Source organism: Syngnathus scovelli, chromosome 2, assembly GCF_024217435.2.
Source record: "Syngnathus scovelli strain Florida chromosome 2, RoL_Ssco_1.2, whole genome shotgun sequence".
NCBI lineage: Eukaryota > Metazoa > Chordata > Actinopteri > Syngnathiformes > Syngnathidae > Syngnathus > Syngnathus scovelli.
In genome coordinates this window covers 14,214,005-14,232,665 of record NC_090848.1, presented here as the reverse complement: position 1 = coordinate 14,232,665, position 18,661 = coordinate 14,214,005, and the positions used below count along the sequence as shown (strand labels likewise).

Below are 18,661 nucleotides of genomic sequence, written 5' to 3'. Positions count from 1 at the left end.
TTTAGGTGTGAGCCCAACCTACGGGCCCTTAAAAACTCCCGGTGGGGACACTCGCACACGGCAGAAGTTCAAATTAAATTCGGAACAGTTGCATCACAAGACTCCAAAGCCATTTAGACTTTTAAGCGAAACATAATTATATTTAATTCCCCCACGTGGATTTCACTTTCTCACCATGTCTAGCAAGGCAAAAAACATCAGCTGGTGACATTCAACAACTTACAACTATGCTGTTTTGCTATTTGTGCGCAATGCTAATTTCTGCAATGATGCAGTAAGCTAATTTGTTCCATACTATTCTGTGCTATAATATTCAGACAATGCTACTGCATATTGTTGATACGCCGAGTATTTTTACTATCTGTACTTACCTAAATACAGAAAATGAGTAATTTTGCCAACTGTCTATTCCACCAAACTATAATGCGACAAATTCCTTTATTAAAACATTTGTTTTGCTTTATGTAAGCTGTGCTATTCCCGTGCCTACACTATAAATGTTCCTTTCATTTGTGAATTTGAGGTACAAAGTGATCATTCGTCAAAATGTAAGCGTGAGAGACCCGAATGTACTTAAGCGGCCGCAGCAGGACGGCCGTGAGTCAAAATGAAGAGAAGCCCTGTTGTGTATGTCAATGAGCGGCGTCTTATTAGCGCTGCGCCGCAGCTCAACAGCGGAGTCATACTTTAGCTAACGTTGAGAGGCGGAATCCCTTGGCCTTTTTCTTTCCAGCGTTCTCATTGAGGTAATTGCCGATGGCCAGCAGGTACTCCAGCACGGCAACGAATGACCTGCAGGTTTGCAGCTCTGCACACATTGAAATCTTCTGGCCAATCAGCTGCAAGGCAAACAATGTCTGACTTTATTATTTTTGCTTGAATTAATTTCCCCACACAACAAACATGTTTTGAATGTTAAGTTTTAAGGTCGAAATAACTCTGGGCAATAGTGAGTTTTTTATTTTTTTTATTTTTATTCTAAACACCACCTCATTTGACCCAATGAAATGAATAATCAGGCCTGTGTTGTTGGGCGAGATGATTATTTTGTATGGAATTGTGTCAAGTGCTAATATCCCTCTGGAAAAAACACACAACTCTGGTTTAACAAGCACAAGGCAGAGTGAAAGTAGGGCTGCTTCAGTTTTTCCAATGAGCTGTTTGGAGCAGAAAAAGAGGATGATGTGGGAAGGCACACACACACACACACACACACACACACACACAAACGTCAATGGAAATATCATCTTAATAAGTTGGTGATTTGCCACATTTGATTGTGCTAATCAAAATGTGCTCTACTGTTTTGACACTCTTTCTCCCTCACCTGCAACACTTCAGCAGACACCAATTCCGCGATGTGGACTTACACCTCACTTGGCAACGGAAAATCCAACCAGCAGACACATGGTGACTTCATTCTTTTTTTTCACCATTGGTTTGTTTCACACAAACTGAGCTGCAAGTTTAGTTTGGAGGAGGGATCTCAAACATCACAAAGTCACAATAACTAATATTTTTGTTTTGTTTCACAATGTCATGGCACCACTACGCCACTCATAACCACTCGGTAGAATGTGCGAACTTTAGCCTCTGGAGAGTTAATTGCCATCCCCTGCTGTTATGTATTTATTAACCGGCAACTTCCTCGATTCTTTTCTTTATTTTGGATTTAGGTCATCTGTCAGCATTCATTTTGTACCTTCTGGGAGAGTTTTACCTTTATTTTTTGTTGCTTTAGAGTCTCTTTTACTATTTTGCCATCATGTAATTATGTAAACTAAGTGCACTTCATCACCACCACAAATTAACTTTTTTTGTTTTCCTTTTCCTGGTTCCTTTCTGTCCTTGTCGGTTTGTTTGTTTGTTTGTCTGTTTGTTTGTTTGTTTGTTTGTTTGTTTGTTTGTTTGTTTGTTTGTTTGTTTGTTTGTTTGTTGTCTCTGTCCTTTTCAAGTCTAGCCATAAAAAATTCCTAGTGTTGGCTTAGTTAGTCAGTTTATGGGGATTTACGTAGGTTTTATATTTGTTGATCAACCCATTTACCGAGTTCACCTTTTTGTTCTGTTTAAATGTAATTACTTTTTGAGTGCACACTACCCTTGCCTGTCTGCTTCCCTGAAATTGGGACTCCACTCTAAATGTGACAACATTTTTAAAACTAATGAAAACTGGAGCGAGAATGTCCAATGCTTTTGTCAATCGCGTTTGAGGTTCATTTTAAATGTATTTTATTTTGGTATTGTGGAAGATCAGACAGCCATTTTGGAACTGCAGTTTACCTTACTTAGACAATACTTTGTGACATACTGAATGAAAACAAAGCAGTGGAATGGTGGCGCACTGTTTTTTCCCCGGGCCCTCCCACATCCCCAAAACATTCATGGTTGACGATTGAGCACTCCAAATCGCCTGAAGTGCGAGTGCAGATGGTTGTTGGTCTCTGTGTGCCCTGCGATTGGCTGGCAACCAGTTCAGGGTGTCCCCCACCTCCTACCCGATAACTGCTGGGATAGGCTCCAGCATGCTCACGAGCCCCGTAGGGACAAGCGGTACAAAAATGGATGGATGGACGGATGAAAACAAAGCAATAAAAGAATCAAACTAATACTGACAAAATTAACAAAGTGGCGTGAAAATCTATTTAAGACTAGTGGAAATTAAACAACTGAAGTAATAAAAAAATGAAAACTAACTAGAATGAAAAATTCGACACTATTATAACCCTGCATTGGTACTTTGTGACCCCCCAACTTTTGTTGTGCCCTATTGTGTACTGTCAAGTTTTGTTTCATTTACCACATTTTTACAATGGCCGAGGTTTCTCATCTGCACTGTGACTTTTGTGGCAATTTTTTTGACAGTTTATAATCTGGCCAGGAAATCACAGTCTGTCAGATTTGCCCATCCTTTCCCACAACCGACCTGTTTTGGCCACGGCGGCCTTAAACATGGCTGCTGGGAACTTAATGTAAACATTAAGATGGTATAAATCGGCATGTATACCTCGCTTAAATTACAACCAGGTAGAAATAAAGTTTTTTTGTTTTCCATTTTAGTTGAGTGTGACGCAGCGCCACTGTTTGTCTTCATTCAGTTGAAATGAAAGAGAAGTTTGTGAAGAATAAAAAAATAAAAGTGTAGAAGAAGAGCTGGGAGCTGTTGCTGTCTGACTTCAATAACTTCACAGCCTGCAGTCCCTAAAGCCAATAAACAATGATCCTGTGTAAGAGAGTCACACTGGCTAATGATGAAATATTGATCCTCATGCCAACAAAAAACACTAAAAACTATATTTGCTTATTTTGTTTGGACCTCTCTTCATTCATTTGTCTTCATAGAGAACTGGAGGTTTTCCCAATGAAGTTAAATTGCATTCTTTGAATTCTTGGCAGCATCTTCTGAACAAAGAACAAATTTGATTTGATTAAGATCCTTTCTCCTCGTTCTCCATCACATCAAGAGTGTGTTTTGTTTGAAGGCTTGCAAATCAAATAAAAAGCGTGAAGATTCAAAGGACGGGGCAAAGAGCTCTTGCTCCATTAATAGTGGTTAGCGTGATGGGAGCTTTTAGGGATGTCGCACACATGACAGCAAGGATTTGACCTTTTTTTTTTTTTTTTTTTGCAGGTCAGTGCACTCACAGGCTGTAGGTCCCTCATGCTGATGGGAAGCTCTCTCAGGGTCAGCAGCAGGTCTAGTTGTGTGCTCAGGTAGGGAATGTCACACATCTGCAAAACACGAGGAAGCCTTTATAAAATGACAACCTAGGAAACATTTCACCTCCAGATGACAACATTATTAAATGATTCCTGCTCACACTGTGAGCCTGCTGTTCAACCAAAATTAAGCGTGCTCTAGCCAAAAACGTCACCTTGTTTTTCTTCCTTTTTAATCTGCTAGCTTTGTGGGATATTCCACAATGTGTGCTAGCTTGCCACACATAGCAAACAGCAATTGGGGATGTTTATTTATTCTGGCGGACTGCCTGGACCTTGTCACAGGTAACATTTGCCTGCACAGAAGAATCAGCGTGTTGCACATGCAATGACGCGCTCGTCTTGCATCTGAAATCCCTCTCAGGTCTACCATCCTGGAAGCCATTGTGGGATGTTTGTGCTATTTATCTCTTTTGACCAGGCATGCACACATAAATACACACACACGCAGGTCAGATGGGTGGATATTTTGTGAGAAGACATCTTGGCAGAGTGAGAACGTTATTGAAATAGGGCCATGTGTGTTAAATCTGAAGGTGTTAGTCACAATCGAGAAACGTAAACTCTACCTCCATCATGTACTGATCCACAATATGTAGCTCACTCACTGGTCCTTTGTAGGATTTATACATCTCCACATCCTCCAGAGTGGGAACATACCTGTCAGGTTTGAAAACACATCATCAGCCCAGTGCAAAATGCTACAGTCACTTCTCAGAAAAGACTTCCCAAGGGTTTCTTGTCGAGTTGAAAGCGTTGCGGATATGTTAATTGACGTCTCACACTGCCAAGGCTTTGTTAAATGTATCACCTTTTAAATCCCATTCTAGGATCTTAATGGCTAAACGGAGGATGATATGCCAATTTAACTTTCTTTCCTTTTTAATTATTCATTTTTATTAGTATCATCCTTCTCGGCGAGAGGGAAGGAAGGCACAAGTTTCTGCTGCTTTTTAGCGAGCGGGTGGCATTGATTTTGAATTAAGTGAGCCAATGTGGTTGTTTGTCCTATCAAGAGATGTGCTGCATTTCAATTTCTGTCTAGTGCACAAGCTGTGACATTTCAAACCATGCGCATGGATACAAACGTTGCAAATGCAAACGTTCTTTCAAATCAGATATATAGACAAAATCTTGCAAAGTTTCACCAGAAATGTGGACGCTAACTACAGCTAAAAAAAAAACATCCATGAATATAATTTGGACACAGCTTAGTAGGGACACAATTACAAACAGAATGACAAACAGAATGACCGTGATTTTTTAAAAAAAATTTTATGCCCATTTGTTGTCATATTTATGAATGAAATACGATGATTTCCTGGAATAGACTTGTCGTCGCTCAAGGTGAGCGTTGCTGAAAATACCCCGACAGCATTTGCCTTAGGTAAGCGTGGTATCAAGGATGCGGAAAATCGTCTCAATCAAAAATTGATAAATACCAGCTATCAAATCAAAGCTGAGAGCTGCCACATCAATCACATTTTTTTTAGTTTCATAGAGGCCATTTCTTCTGGGCCTCAAGGTACGCCCCTACGTTGACCCTTTTATGTCATTCTGCCCATCTACGTTTAGACCGGATGCTACTCGCCGGTCGGGGCAGAGCCGTTTAGTGCCTGCGCTGACTTTAACCTCGCTCGTCTGCGACCCAACTTCCTCTTTCTGTCATTTACTCGGCTTCTGAACTCCAAACCAAACGCGGTGACTTTTTCATGAGGCCGCTTCGTGCCTCCGGAGCGCCACTGGACATTAATATTGCAGCACCTGTTGGGAGAGCTTCTTTTTAAGATTGTATTCCTGAGGCACACGCAGTGGCGCATTAAAATATATATTATGTTTTCATAGAATAAATAAAATCCTTCCCTTCCACAGTACATTGGATCAGCGGATGCCCTACAGGGGAGGGGTCAGCATCCAAATGCAGTGAGTTAACTGCAAGTAAGAAGCCACTTTCTCCATGACCTTCCAGAGGGTATGTCAATAGTTTCCATCTCCACAAATATCCCAGGATAAAAATTTCATTACCGCTCTGCTCTGGTAAAAGGTTTTGCCATTGGCTCTTTAGTATGAGAACCCCAAGCATGCAGAAGAGCGCGCTTCAAATGGGGCCTCTGCCGGTTGAGCTCCGTGGACCAGCGTGGCCTTCTTTTCTACTTGAACAATAAGCATCAGTGAACAAAGCTACGCTATAACTACCTTTGCGTTTTCCTTCTCCTTTCTGCTTTCTTCGATCTGTCTGCTGTTGATTTTAGCGCCGGTTGAATTGGTATTGTCAGAGTTGGACTGACATCTATGGCTGTATATTACAAACTTTGCCATCTTTGTTAAATAGAAAATAATTAATCACGCGCTTGTCACCGGGAGCAAACATTCTGATGCGCATCTCTGCCTTTCAATTAATATTGCTACGCAAGATCATTAAATAAAATTGTCTCACTTTATCTTCATTATTCATTTGTTTACACCTTGTACTGGCTAATAAAACACATGGGAAATGAACCAACACTCTGAAGTTAAGCAGGACCATATGAAAATTGCCAAATGTAATATATCGATATTTGATGGCTGAAATTCCACCTGATCGGTACAATTCTTGGTAAACTAAATTGAATAAAACAGCTTATCATGTCTCTCATTAGGTTCCACAGCCTCAGTGCCACGTGATAGCATTAATATCCTCTTGAAGTTGGAATACGAGACCACTGAAGGCCAAAGGGTGAAATGTGCCGCTTCCCCTGCTCGCTAACTCGAGCACAAAGATCGACTCGCCTCTCATGGCAGCGAAGAAGGAATACAAATGAGCAAGTTGGGGCCTGAAAAAGTCGCACCTCCTCAGAGATGTGATGTGCTCGTCAGACAGGCCTCCGTCCTCCTCGTTAATGATGAACAGTCTGTCCTTCAGTTCGGCGGGCTGCACCGCAAAACTTTTGAGGAAAATGTCTGCAAGAACAAGAAAAGCGACAGCGTGAGCTCGGCTCTTTTTTGTTTTGTCTTGTCTTGTATTGAAATGACTCGAACCAAGAAGACAAAAGGTTTGCAGCCTAATTATGCCTCGTTCCTCCTAACACCTCAGGGAAACACATTTGCAATAGCAGGTCGATTTGTTTTGTTTTTACACAAAATTTGAAAGCAGCAGCGTGCGAGAATCAACTGCTTAAAGACGCTTTCTCACATCAGCAAAAATGTGAAACGTGAAGCGGGACTCATTCAGTATTTTTTTTTTTTTTTTTATTCAAGCTGTCATAAAGGAAAAACCAGAAGCTCCCCCTTTTACAAACACCAGTGTATGAATGAATGAATGAATGAATGAATGAATGAATGAATGAATGAATGAATGAATGTATGTATGAATGAATTGGAAAGAACGAATGAGTGAATGCAATCTGGAGGTAATGAAATGCAATGTCTGGTGATGTCTCATGCATTCCAGACTTCCGGCTGTAATTAACCACAATGGATTTTCAGTTTTAAAAAGTTGTTTAGATGATTGTTAATTTATCCCAATAATTTTGATTGTTCAGAAAGGAGTAGGCATTAATATAAATTGTTGTGATTCCTACACCATTTACCTAGTTGTAATGTAAATAACCCCAAATCTAAGATAAAAGTCTCCAGTGAAAGCATATTTAAAATCCATTGTGGTAGTTTAAAACAAAAAAATAAGAGAATTGAGTCCATGAGTCCGTGTCCCAATATTTATTGACCTGACATTACATAGCTCCTTCCAAAAGGTAGCAAAAAAGGGCACTGAATTAATATCTCTGTGACAGCCCAGGACAGAGTTCAGCAACATACACACATGCACACACACTGATAATCACACACAACTGCACAAGAGCACAAACACTCACGCACACTCTGTTTGTGAAATCCCATCTGATAAGTGGTGTGGAATGAGATATAAGAAGAATAAACAGCAGCAATGCTGACTTATTTTACAAAATCATGCAAATAGTGCACTCTGTGTGTGTGGGGAAGGGTGCCGAGAGACCACAAAGGGCGGAGAGGGAAAAACTCCTATTAAAAACTGTTTTTTTCACCCATATTTGCATTAATGAAACTTGACTCCGGGGGACTTTGTGTGTATTTTTAAATCCCCAAAAGCAAAATAATAATTTTCTTCACCAAACCATTGAAATAAATATTACATGTCGATATTTTGAGTTCACATGGCCTCAGCGGCAACATTTTCAGGCCTTTGAAAACGACAAGCTGAGCAATTTCTGAGGTAGTCTCTGTCCCACAGGGAATCGCAGCTATCTAGAACATTCTGAATCCATATTTCATAAATACGTGGACTCTAATTATGTTGCCCGCCTGCACATTCATCCTGATTCCATTCAGCAGGCCACCGCTCACCGCTGGGTCCCTGAGCCTGAGCAACTTGGAGGACTTGGTGACGGAAGCTTGTGAAATGGTCTCCCCCGACTGTGCTCTTGAAATATACAAGCAGGGCGCCATCAGTTAATCAAAAAGCTTTTGAAGAGGAAAAACAATATGGCCCAATTCTGGGGAGCCCTGCTGCAGCCACTGATGACAGACTGCACCCTGCAGGCCAAACAGAGGAACAGTGGCTTTCTGCTTCAAAATGGTCCAACTCTCAACTTGTGCTTTTCCTTTAAAAACTTTTATTTGCGTGAGCTCGTACATTTAATAAATTGGTAAGACCCGCCCATTAAGCTTCAGCAATAATGCTAATTATGTTTGGTTACTCACTGAAGTTGTGTGCAATCTTCTGGTTGAGCATGATGTGTTGTGTACCGCTGGGCTCCGGTGCTGCAAAGGACCCCACGTTTTTCACAGAAAACTGCATGCACAAACGCCTTGTGTCCACTTCAAGCCCTTGCTGGCTCCCTTTGCCCCAAAATGATTTCATAATCTGCAAAGAAACAAAATATTTGCAGGTGAAATTAACACATTATAGAAGAATACATGATTAACATATCACAGCCTATCACACCAATCCCCAAATATTGCAGAAATGTGCTTTGTAACCAACCGTTTACAACAATGGACGTGTTAGGTGATGTGCTACCTTGTTAGGTCCAACTAGGTCCCAGTGAAAAGCCTTGGTACGGTTCTTTCTTGGACTGATGTTTAACTTGAGGGGGGGTAAAGGTGGGGCTAGTGGGATTGTTTTGCCGGAGGGAACCTTTCCCCCTAAGGATTCTTCTAGATGGTTTGGAGGGTTTGTGTTAGAGGGTGGGGGGCCAGGGTGGGAGGGGTTAGGATTAGGGGCGATCTGTGTGGGAACATCAGGAACTGCTGAGGAGGAACTTTGACTTGGTTCCTCAGCCAAATTTGGATCTTCATAAACATCCTCGTCAGGAGACTCGATGTCAGAGCTGTTATTGTCCTCTCCTGCATCTTCTGCTATGCTGAGATGTCGGAGGCTGTCGCTGCCCGCAATCATACACTCACTCTTGGACTTTCTTTTCCAGTCCGAACACAACTTGCTGATGGCATGGACCCAAGCATCTCGCTCTGTTTGCACAGCACCGGGAAGTGGCTGACACGATGGGGGCACTCTGAAGCTGTAATAAAATAGTAAGCCTTATCCTTTGTACTATTATGATGGAATATATTGTTGGAAGGTGCTGGAAATAATGGCACTTTCCTCAAAAATATCATTCACAATATCAACAATTCTTATTATTATAACTTTTATCATGATGACATGAAGACTTCCACTCACTGGTATTCATTTTTACGAGTGACGAGGGTGAAGGTATCGGCACGGTGACGTTTCTGGACACTGGTGTCGCCGTCCGACAGATGGATCACAATGCTTACAGGCGTTGAGGACATCAGTTCGCCCTCGGCAGTGGCTCGCCGACTGAAGGGCACCAGGGTTAGTTGGCCAGGGTGCAGCTGGACCTCATATCTGGAATGACAGTGGAGGAGATCATGCGATTTTTAAGGAGCAGATAAACTGGAGTAGCGTAAATTCTGGCCATCCATCCAACAGATGCTATGCCCAAATTAGTTGCCTTTATAAGGACCAGTTTTAAGTGTCGTTTTCTTGTTAGGAAACTGACAAGAAACCACTTGAAACCAGAATGGCAACAGTCATGTAGATGTTATTCTTATTCTATCAACATAACGCGGTACCACACACTTCAAGGTTCTTCTTGTGCCTGAAGCAACAAAACAGCCCCAGGGCATTGTGCTCCCACCATCATGCTTCACAGTGGGAACAGTATTTTTAATGTTGAAGGCCTTCCCATTCTTTCTCAAAACAAACGCACCATGCCGATGCCCAAACAGCTAAATGACAGCTAATATGTTACAATAACATTAGTAAAATTAGACAATGAAAGTGAAGTGGCTCCTTTCGGCTTTTCCCCGAAGGGGTCGCCACAGCGAAACACCCGTTTTTTTTGTCCAGATGATTCGTATGAGAAGTGTTTGGCACAGTTTTTACACCGGATGCCCTTCCTTACGCACCTCTCTGCATTTACCCAGGCTTGGGACCGGCACAGGGGAGACACTGACGTGCTATGGCTGCACATGGTTCCCTGACCGGGAATCTAACCCAGGCCGCGGGCGGGGAATTCTCCGCATCCTAACCACTGGACCATCAGGAAAAATTGTACAATGAAAGTAATAGTAAAAAATCGCTGTGCCACAACTTAGACCTGCTTTTAGTTGGTCTAAGGCAGTGGTTCTTAACCTGGGTTCGATCAAACCCTAGGGGTTCGGTGAGTCGGTCTCAGGGGTTCGGCAGAGCCTCCATGGCGGAGGTCCGAACACACCTGATTTATTGTGTAAATTCATGATGACGCATATATAAACTTGCCTCGCAAAGGCAACAGCAGAAGTCACATTGATTTGCAGGTATTGTCACGACTCGTCCCCGGTTGTGTTATTATATGTAGGTTGTCATGGTTTCTGTCCGTCTGTGTACTCGCCCCTCCCTTCCTGTGTCTACTCTCAAGCCATGTACTAATCACAGTCACCTGCCTCTTGTTACCTGTATCGTATTTAAGTCCTGTCTGCGTGTCACTCCCTGTCGGATCATTGATGTCTTTTTGGTTCCTGTTGTTGTCAAGTCTATTTCGGTTAGCCAGTCTGTCGGTTTGTCAGTTTAGTTATGTCAGTTTGCCGGTTCTGTTAGTTTGTTCCCCGTATCCTCTCTTCCAACGACCTTTTCCCTTCAATAAACCCTGGTCCAAGCTGCATATGGTCATCCTGCTCCATTCCGATCCGTGACAGGTATGTCATTTGTTGTGTTGGTTTTGTTCTTTGAAAAAGGTGATGTTCACACACAGCTTATTTTGTGCACCAGTAAAAAACATGTATGTCTTGAATTTGAAAGAAATAATATATTTTTCAATGAAGAGGGGTTCGGTGAATGCGCATTTGAAACTGGTGTGGGTCGGTACCTCCTAGAAGGTTAAGAACCATTGAACTAGGGCTAGGGTTTCCAACTAGAGCTAGGGTTTCCAGCTAGAGCTGGGGTTTCTAACTGGGGTTTCCAACTAGGGCTAGGGTTTCCAACTAAGGTTTCCAACTGGAAACTTGCTATTGCGGCGACACATTATAACAACAAACCAACTAGGGGTAAAACTAATTACCCATTAAGAAAAACAGAAAAAATGAAAGACTTCTTAATGACAGAAGCGCGGTTAGCTCTGTCGGTAGAGCATGAAACTCTTCTGCACGATTTCTTGTGAAGATCGGACTCACGACCTTCAGATCATGAAACTAACGGGTTACCGCCTGCGCTAACGAGGCTATGTACTTACAGTCTTACAATTCTATTTTACAGTAAAATTAATTCAACCACCATTCATTTCCATCAAACTGAACTTCACAAGAAAGAAAAAGTTATTTTAGTCTGAGCAATCAGCTACCTTCTGATACTAGGGTTTCCAACTGCAGCTAGGGTTTCCAACTCGGGCTAGAGTTAGGGTTAAGGCTTGTTTGGACTATATAAAAGCGTGCCCCGTGTGAGGGTCAAACTCACAACCTTCAGATTATGAGACTGACGCGCTACCGCCTGCGCCAACGAGGCTATACACTTGCTGTCTTACAATTCTCTTTTACTGTAAAATTGATTCAATCGCCAGACTTCCATCAAATTGAACTTCATAGAAAGAAAAAGTTACTTTAGTCTGAGCATTCTGAAACTAGGGTTAGGGTGTCCAACTAAGGCTAGAGTTAGGGCTTATTTGGACTAAGGCTTGTTTGGACTATATAAAAGTGTGCCCCGTGTGAGGGTCAAACTCACGACCTTCAGATTATGAGACTGACACGCTACCGCCTGCGCCAACGAGGCTATACACTTGCTGTCTTACAATTCTATTTTACTGTAAAATTGATTCAATCGCCAGACACTTCCATCAAATTGAACTTCATAGAAACAAAAGGTTACTTTAGTCTGAGCATTCTGAAACTAGGGTTAGGGTGTCCAACTAAGGCTAGAGTTAGGACTCATTTGGACTAAGGCTTGTTTGGACTATATAAAAGCGTGCCCCGTGTGAGGGTCGAACTCACGACCTTCAGATTATGAGACTGACGCGCTACCGCCTGCGCCAACGAGGCTATACACTTGCCGTCTTACAATTCTACTTTACTGTAAAATTGATTCAATCACCAGACTTCCATCAAATTGAACTTCATAGAAAGAAACGGTTACTTTAGTCTGAGCATTCTGAAACTAGGGTTAGGGTGTCCAACTAAGGCTAGAGTTAGGGCTTATTTGGACTAAGGCTTGTTTGGACTATATAAAAGCGTGCCCCGTGTGAGGGTCGAACTCACGACCTTCAGATTATGAGACTGACGCGCTACCGCCTGCGCCAACGAGGCTATACACTTGCTGTCTTACAGGCTTAGGGTGTCCAACTAAGGCTAGAGTTAGGGCTTATAAGAATGTGCCCCGGGTTAGGGTTAGAGCCAGGGTTAGGGTTGCGGTTAGGGTTAGAGCTAGGGTTAGGGTTAGGGCTAGGGTTAGGGCTAGGGCTGGAGTTAGGGTTAGGGCTGGGTTTAGGGTCAGGTTTAGAGCTGGGGTTAGGGTTTGGGTTGGGCCTAGGTTTAGGGTTGGGGTTAGTTAATAATCAATTAATAATGGCCCTCCGAAAGAAGCTATGACTACAATGCCTAAATAAAAGCATGCCCCGTGTGAGGGTTGAACTCACGACCTTCAGTTTACAAGACTGACGCGCTACCGCCTGCGCTAACGAGGCTGTGAATGAAGTTTTTACAAAGGTATTTTACTGTAAAATTGAGTCTACCTCCAGCCATTTTAATTACACTTAACTTCACAGACTTTATTCTATTCTGAGCAACCTGCTATCTTCTAAAATTTACAATGATTTTACTGTAAACTATGGAAAACAGTGCCCCATGCGAGGGTCGAGTTCACAACCTTCAGATTTTGAGACTGATGAACGACCACTTGCACTAACAAGGCTATATGTCAATGGCAGTACAATTCTCTTTTACTGTAAATGGATTAATCCACAGGCCCTGTTTGAATCAACTGTGAACTTCACTTGCCAGTAAAGGCTGCAGTCATCATAAGTCATTGCCCTGTTTCTCTTGGTACAGTCTTTCAAATGGCTATGTGGCCTAATGGCTAAGGCGTCTGACTTCGGATCAGAGGATTGAGGGTTTCGAGTCTCTTCATAGTCAATTTCATGTGTCATGCAATGGCAATCAAACACTGAGTTCTGATTTCCTTTTTGTTGTGCTGACTCCCCCCAATGTCAGTTTTCAGTGCAACGAAGTGACAAAAACCAAAAGAAAAAATGTTTAGGGCCAGCGTTTCCAACTCGGGCTAGGGTTTCCAACGAGGGTTTCAAACTACGATTTCCAACTGGGGCAAGGGTTTCCAATTGGGCTTTCCAACTCGGGCTGGGGTTTCCAACTAGAGACAACATTGGACTGCTGCCACTTGTTGGGAACCTTTGAATGTTTAGTCTTATCAGTGAATGTGTTTCTGAGGCCAGATTTAAAACGTGGCTGCTGGTTTTACCGAACCTAACCCTTTAAAAAAAGTCTTAAAGAATGAAACAATTCAACACAGGGCAAGCCCGGTTAGCTCAGTCGGTAGAGCATGAGACTCTTAATCTCAGGGTCGTGGGTTCGAGCCCCACATTGGGCGGCCCCAACTTGTTGGAAACTTTCAAGTCTTTACTTATCAATGAATGTGTTTCAGAGGCCACACTTAAAATGATGCTTCCACTTTTATTGCCCTAACCTATTAAAAAAAAACTGAAAGAATGAAGCAATTCCAAGGTCGAGAAGCCTGGTTAGCTCAGTCGGTATAGCATGGTGTCAAACTCAAGGCCCGGGGGCCAGATACGGCCACATTCCAACATGTTTCCCAAGATTCCCTCGTTAAGTGCACCTGTGTGAAAAGTTTTAGCTCCTGCAGAACGTGAAAATGAGCAAATCTTTTCACGCAGGTGTGTTTAACGAGGGTAACCTGGAAAACATATTGGAACGCGGCCCCCGAGGATTGGAGTTCGACACCCCTGGGGTTAGGGTTTCGAACAACTCGTCTGATTTAAAAACGAGTTATTTGTCAGTTTGTTTCGTAGTTTTGACTGTATATAAAATGAGGTGCTCATACATTTATTTGGGTTGAGTCATAATGGCCCTCCGAAAGAAGCTATGACTACAATGCCTAAATAAAAGCATGCCCCGTGTGAGGGTTGAACTCACGACCTTCAGTTTACTAGACTGACGCGCTACCGCCTGCGCTAACGAGGCTATGAATAGAGTTTTTACAAAGATATTTTACTGTCAAATTGATTCTACCTCCAGCCATTTTAATTAGACTCAACTTCACGGACAGAAAATGTTATTCTATTCTGAGCAACCAGCTATCTTCTGAAATTGACAATGATTTTACTGTGGACTACGGAAAACAGTGCCCGTTTGAGGGTCGAGCTCACAACCTTCAGATTTTGAGACTGATGCACGACCACTGGCACTAACAAGGCTATATGTCAGTTGCATTATAATTCTCTTTTACTGTAAATGGATTAATCCACAGGCCGTGTTTGAATCAATTGTAAACTTCACTTGCCACTCAAGGCTGCAGTCATCAGAAGGCGTTGCCTTGTTTCACTTGGTACAGTCAAGCACATGGCTATGTGGCCTAATGGATAAGGCGTCTGACTTCGGATCAGAAGATTGAGGGTTCGAGTCCCTTCATAGTCAATCTCACGCGTCTCATGTGCAATACAAATTAAGCACTGATTTACTTTTTGTTGTGCTGACCCAATGTCAATTTTTAGTGCAACAAAGTGTCAAAAACCAAAAGAAAAAATGCTTTCTCTATTGCACACGAGGGCCAGCGTTTCCAACTAGGGTTTCAAACTAGGATTTCCAACTAGGGCAAAGGGTCCAATTGGGGTTTCCAACTCGGGCTGGGGTTTCCAACTAGAGACAACATTGGAAAGATGCCTCTTGTTGGGAACCTTTGAATGTTTAGTCTTATCAATGAATGTGTTTCTGAGGCCAGATTTAAAACGTGGCTACTGGTTTTAATGAACCTAACCCATTAAAAAAAAGCCTGAAAGTATAAAACAATTCTTCACAGATGAAGCCCGGTTAGCTCAGTTGGTAGAGCATGAGACTCTTAATCTCAGGGTCGTGGGTTCGAGCCCCACATTGGGCGACCTTTGAATCTTTAGTCTTATCAATGAGTGTGTTTCAGAGGCCACACTTACAATGTAAAATTGCTTCCAATTTCATTGCCCTAATCTCTTAAAAAAAAAATTGAAGGAATGAAACAATTCCAAGGTTGAGAAGCCTTACATCAAAGGAGTTATTTCTCCGTTTGTTTTGTAGCTTTTATTGTATGAGGCAGGGGTGTCGCACTCCAGTCCTCGGGGGTCGCGTTCCAACATGTTTTCCAAGATTCCCTCGTTAAGTGCACCTGCGTGAAAAGTTTTAGCTCCTGCTGAACGTGAAAGGAGCTAAAACTTTTCACGCAGGTGCGCTTAACGAGGGTAACCTGGAAAACATATTGGAACGCGGCCCCGAGGATTGCAGTTTGACACCCCCGGAGGGTTTCAAACAACTCGTTTGATATGAAAACGAGTTATTTGTCAGTTTGTTTCGTAGCTTTGACTGTATATAATATGAGGTGCTCATACATTTATTTGGGTTGAGTCAAAATGGCCCTCCGAAAGAAGCAATGACTGCAATGCCTGAATAAAAGCAAGCCCCGTGTGAGGGTTGAACTCACGACCTTCAGTTTACTAGACTGACGCGCTACCGCCTGCGCTAACGAGGCCATGAGCAGACTTTTTACAAAGGTATTTTACTGTAAAATTGAGTCTACCTCCAGCCATTTTAATTACACTTAACTTCACGGACAGAAAACATTATTCTATTCTGAGCAACCTGCTATCTTCTGAAATTGACAATAATTTTACTGTGGACTATGGAAAATAGTGCCCCATGTTAGGGTCGAGCTCACAACCTTTAGATTTTGAGACTGATGCACAACCACTTGCACTAACAAGGCTACATGTCAGTTGCATCACAATTCTCTTTTACTGTAAATGCATTAATCCACTGGCCGTAACCACTGTGAACTTCACTTGCCACTTAAGGCTGCAGTCATCAGAAGGCCAACGCCCCTGTGTCACTTGATGAGGTCTTTCACATGGCTATGTGGCCTAGTGGATAAGGCGTCTGACTTCGGATCGGAAGATTGAGGGTGCGAGTCCCTTCGTGGTCAATTTATTGTAATGCATATGAAATCAATGACTTTATTTCAGTCCGAACCAACTCTTGCATACTATAGGAAAGGGTTTGGGGTTCTCATTTCTTTCTTTGTTGTGCTGACTACGCCCCAAGCTCCTAACTAACGGGTTACCGCCTGCGCTAACGAGGCTATGTACTTACAGTCTTACAATTCTATTTTACAGTAAAATTGATTCAACCACCAGTCATTTCCATCAAACTGAACTTCACTGAAAGAAAAAGTTATTTTAGTCTGAGCAATCAGCTACCTTCTGATACTAGGGTTTCCAACTCGGGCTAGAGTTAGGGTTAAGGCTTGTTTGGACTATATAAAATTGTGCCCCGCGTGAGGGTCGAACTCACGACCTTCAGGTTATGAGACTGACGCGCTACCGCCTGCGCCAAAGAGGGTATACACTTGATGACTTACGATTCTATTTTACTGTGAAATTGATTCAATCACCAGCCATTTCCATCAAATTGAACTTCGTAGAAAGAAACGGTTACTTTAGTCTGAGCATTCTGAAACTAGGGTTAGGGTGTCCAACTAAGGCTAGAGTTAGGGCTTATTTGGACTAAGGCTTGTTTGGACTATATAAAAGTGTGCCCCGTGTGAGGGTCGAACTCACGACCTTCAGATTATGAGACTGACGCGCTACCGCCTGCGCCAACGAGGCTATACACTTGCTGTCTTACAATTCTATTTTACTGTAAAATCGATTCAATCACCAGACACTGGCATCAAATTGAACTTCATAGAAAGAAAAGGTTACTTTAGTCTGAGCATTCTGAAACTAGGGTTAGGGTGTCCAACTAAGGCTAGAGTTAGGGCTTATTTGGACTAAGGCTTGTTTGGACTATATGAAAGTGTGCCCCGTGTGAGGGTCGAACTCACGACCTTCAGATTATGAGACTGACGCGCTACCGCCTGCGCCAACGAGGCTATACACTTGCTGTCTTACAATTCTATTTGACTGTAAAATTGATTCAATCACCAGACTTCCATCAAATTGAACTTCATAGAAAGAAACGGTTACTTTAGTCTGAGCATTCTGAAACTAGGGTTAGGGTGTCCAACTAAGGCTAGAGTTAGGGCTTATTTGGACTAAGGCTTGTTTGGACTATATAAAAGCGTGCCCCGTGTGAGGGTCGAACTCACGACCTTCAGATTATGAGACTGACGCGCTACCGCCTGCGCCAACGAGGCTAGACACTTGCTGTCTTACAGGCTTAGGGTGTCCAACTAAGGCTAGAGTTAGGGCTTATAAGAATGTGCCCCGGGTTAGGGTTAGAGCCAGGGTTAGGGTTGCGGTTAGGGTTAGAGCTAGGGTTAGGGTTAGGGCTAGGGTTAGGGCTAGGGCTGGAGTTAGGGTTAGGGCTGGGTTTAGGGTCAGGTTTAGAGCTGGGGTTAGGGTTTGGGTTGGGCCTAGGTTTAGGGTTGGGGTTAGTTAATAATCAATTAATAATGGCCCTCCGAAAGAAGCTATGACTACAATGCCTAAATAAAAGCATGCCCCGTGTGAGGGTTGAACTCACGACCTTCAGTTTACAAGACTGACGCGCTACCGCCTGCGCTAACGAGGCTGTGAATGAAGTTTTTACAAAGGTATTTTACTGTAAAATTGAGTCTACCTCCAGCCATTTTAATTACACTTAACTTCACAGACTTTATTCTATTCTGAGCAACCTGCTATCTTCTAAAATTTACAATGATTTTACTGTAAACTATGGAAAACAGTGCCCCATGCGAGGGTCGAGTTCACAACCTTCAGATTTTGAGACTGATGAACGACCACTTGCACTAACAAGGCTATATGTCAATGGCAGTACAATTCTCTTTTACTGTAAATGGATTAATCCACAGGCCCTGTTTGAATCAACTGTGAACTTCACTTGCCAGTAAAGGCTGCAGTCATCATAAGTCATTGCCCTGTTTCTCTTGGTACAGTCTTTCAAATGGCTATGTGGCCTAATGGCTAAGGCGTCTGACTTCGGATCAGAAGATTGAGGGTTTCGAGTCCCTTCATAGTCAATTTCATGTGTCATGCAATGGCAATCAAACACTGAGTTCTGATTTCCTTTTTGTTGTGCTGACTCCCCCCAATGTCAGTTTTCAGTGCAACGAAGTGACAAAAACCAAAAGAAAAAATGTTTAGGGCCAGCGTTTCCAACTCGGGCTAGGGTTTCCAACGAGGGTTTCAAACTACGATTTCCAACTGGGGCAAGGGTTTCCAAT

At 42.7% G+C, this 18,661-nt stretch overlaps 1 protein-coding gene, 1 long non-coding RNA gene and 15 other non-coding genes across 18 annotated transcripts in view; 5 read left to right on the top strand and 12 right to left on the bottom strand.

Moving 5' to 3' along the window:
- The window catches only part of LOC125989030 (uncharacterized), a 39,411-nt gene that overhangs the window by 4,984 nt on the left and 15,766 nt on the right, over nucleotides 1–18,661 (bottom strand). For both annotated transcript variants that reach the window (XM_049754988.2, XM_049754991.2), the window contains exons 6-12: nucleotides 9,413–9,601; nucleotides 8,753–9,251; nucleotides 8,434–8,596; nucleotides 6,546–6,657; nucleotides 4,287–4,377; nucleotides 3,643–3,729; nucleotides 687–839 (exon numbers count right to left, since the gene is read on the bottom strand). In XM_049754988.2, coding sequence (XP_049610945.2) covers nucleotides 687–839; nucleotides 3,643–3,729; nucleotides 4,287–4,377; nucleotides 6,546–6,657; nucleotides 8,434–8,596; nucleotides 8,753–9,251; nucleotides 9,413–9,601 — 1,294 coding nt within the window. The remainder of the gene's footprint in view (nucleotides 1–686; nucleotides 840–3,642; nucleotides 3,730–4,286; nucleotides 4,378–6,545; nucleotides 6,658–8,433; nucleotides 8,597–8,752; nucleotides 9,252–9,412; nucleotides 9,602–18,661) is intronic.
- Nucleotides 9,160–11,015, top strand: LOC137840065 (uncharacterized). The gene is made up of 2 exons (XR_011086474.1): nucleotides 9,160–9,264; nucleotides 10,183–11,015. It is a non-coding gene; the product is annotated as an uncharacterized lncRNA (long non-coding RNA).
- On the bottom strand, nucleotides 11,662–11,734 carry trnam-cau (transfer RNA methionine (anticodon CAU)). The gene has a single exon. It is a non-coding gene; the product is annotated as a tRNA-Met (tRNA).
- trnam-cau (transfer RNA methionine (anticodon CAU)) lies at nucleotides 11,926–11,998 on the bottom strand. Its single transcript has one exon. It is a non-coding gene; the product is annotated as a tRNA-Met (tRNA).
- On the bottom strand, nucleotides 12,192–12,264 carry trnam-cau (transfer RNA methionine (anticodon CAU)). The gene has a single exon. It is a non-coding gene; the product is annotated as a tRNA-Met (tRNA).
- Nucleotides 12,456–12,528, bottom strand: trnam-cau (transfer RNA methionine (anticodon CAU)). The gene has a single exon. It is a non-coding gene; the product is annotated as a tRNA-Met (tRNA).
- Nucleotides 12,833–12,905, bottom strand: trnat-ugu (transfer RNA threonine (anticodon UGU)). The gene has a single exon. It is a non-coding gene; the product is annotated as a tRNA-Thr (tRNA).
- Nucleotides 13,753–13,825, top strand: trnak-cuu (transfer RNA lysine (anticodon CUU)). The gene has a single exon. It is a non-coding gene; the product is annotated as a tRNA-Lys (tRNA).
- Nucleotides 14,364–14,436, bottom strand: trnat-agu (transfer RNA threonine (anticodon AGU)). The gene has a single exon. It is a non-coding gene; the product is annotated as a tRNA-Thr (tRNA).
- Nucleotides 14,817–14,889, top strand: trnar-ucg (transfer RNA arginine (anticodon UCG)). Its single transcript has one exon. It is a non-coding gene; the product is annotated as a tRNA-Arg (tRNA).
- trnak-cuu (transfer RNA lysine (anticodon CUU)) lies at nucleotides 15,277–15,349 on the top strand. Its single transcript has one exon. It is a non-coding gene; the product is annotated as a tRNA-Lys (tRNA).
- trnat-agu (transfer RNA threonine (anticodon AGU)) lies at nucleotides 15,898–15,970 on the bottom strand. Its single transcript has one exon. It is a non-coding gene; the product is annotated as a tRNA-Thr (tRNA).
- Nucleotides 17,030–17,102, bottom strand: trnam-cau (transfer RNA methionine (anticodon CAU)). The gene has a single exon. It is a non-coding gene; the product is annotated as a tRNA-Met (tRNA).
- On the bottom strand, nucleotides 17,296–17,368 carry trnam-cau (transfer RNA methionine (anticodon CAU)). Its single transcript has one exon. It is a non-coding gene; the product is annotated as a tRNA-Met (tRNA).
- trnam-cau (transfer RNA methionine (anticodon CAU)) lies at nucleotides 17,560–17,632 on the bottom strand. The gene has a single exon. It is a non-coding gene; the product is annotated as a tRNA-Met (tRNA).
- On the bottom strand, nucleotides 17,937–18,009 carry trnat-ugu (transfer RNA threonine (anticodon UGU)). Its single transcript has one exon. It is a non-coding gene; the product is annotated as a tRNA-Thr (tRNA).
- trnar-ucg (transfer RNA arginine (anticodon UCG)) lies at nucleotides 18,384–18,457 on the top strand. The gene has a single exon. It is a non-coding gene; the product is annotated as a tRNA-Arg (tRNA).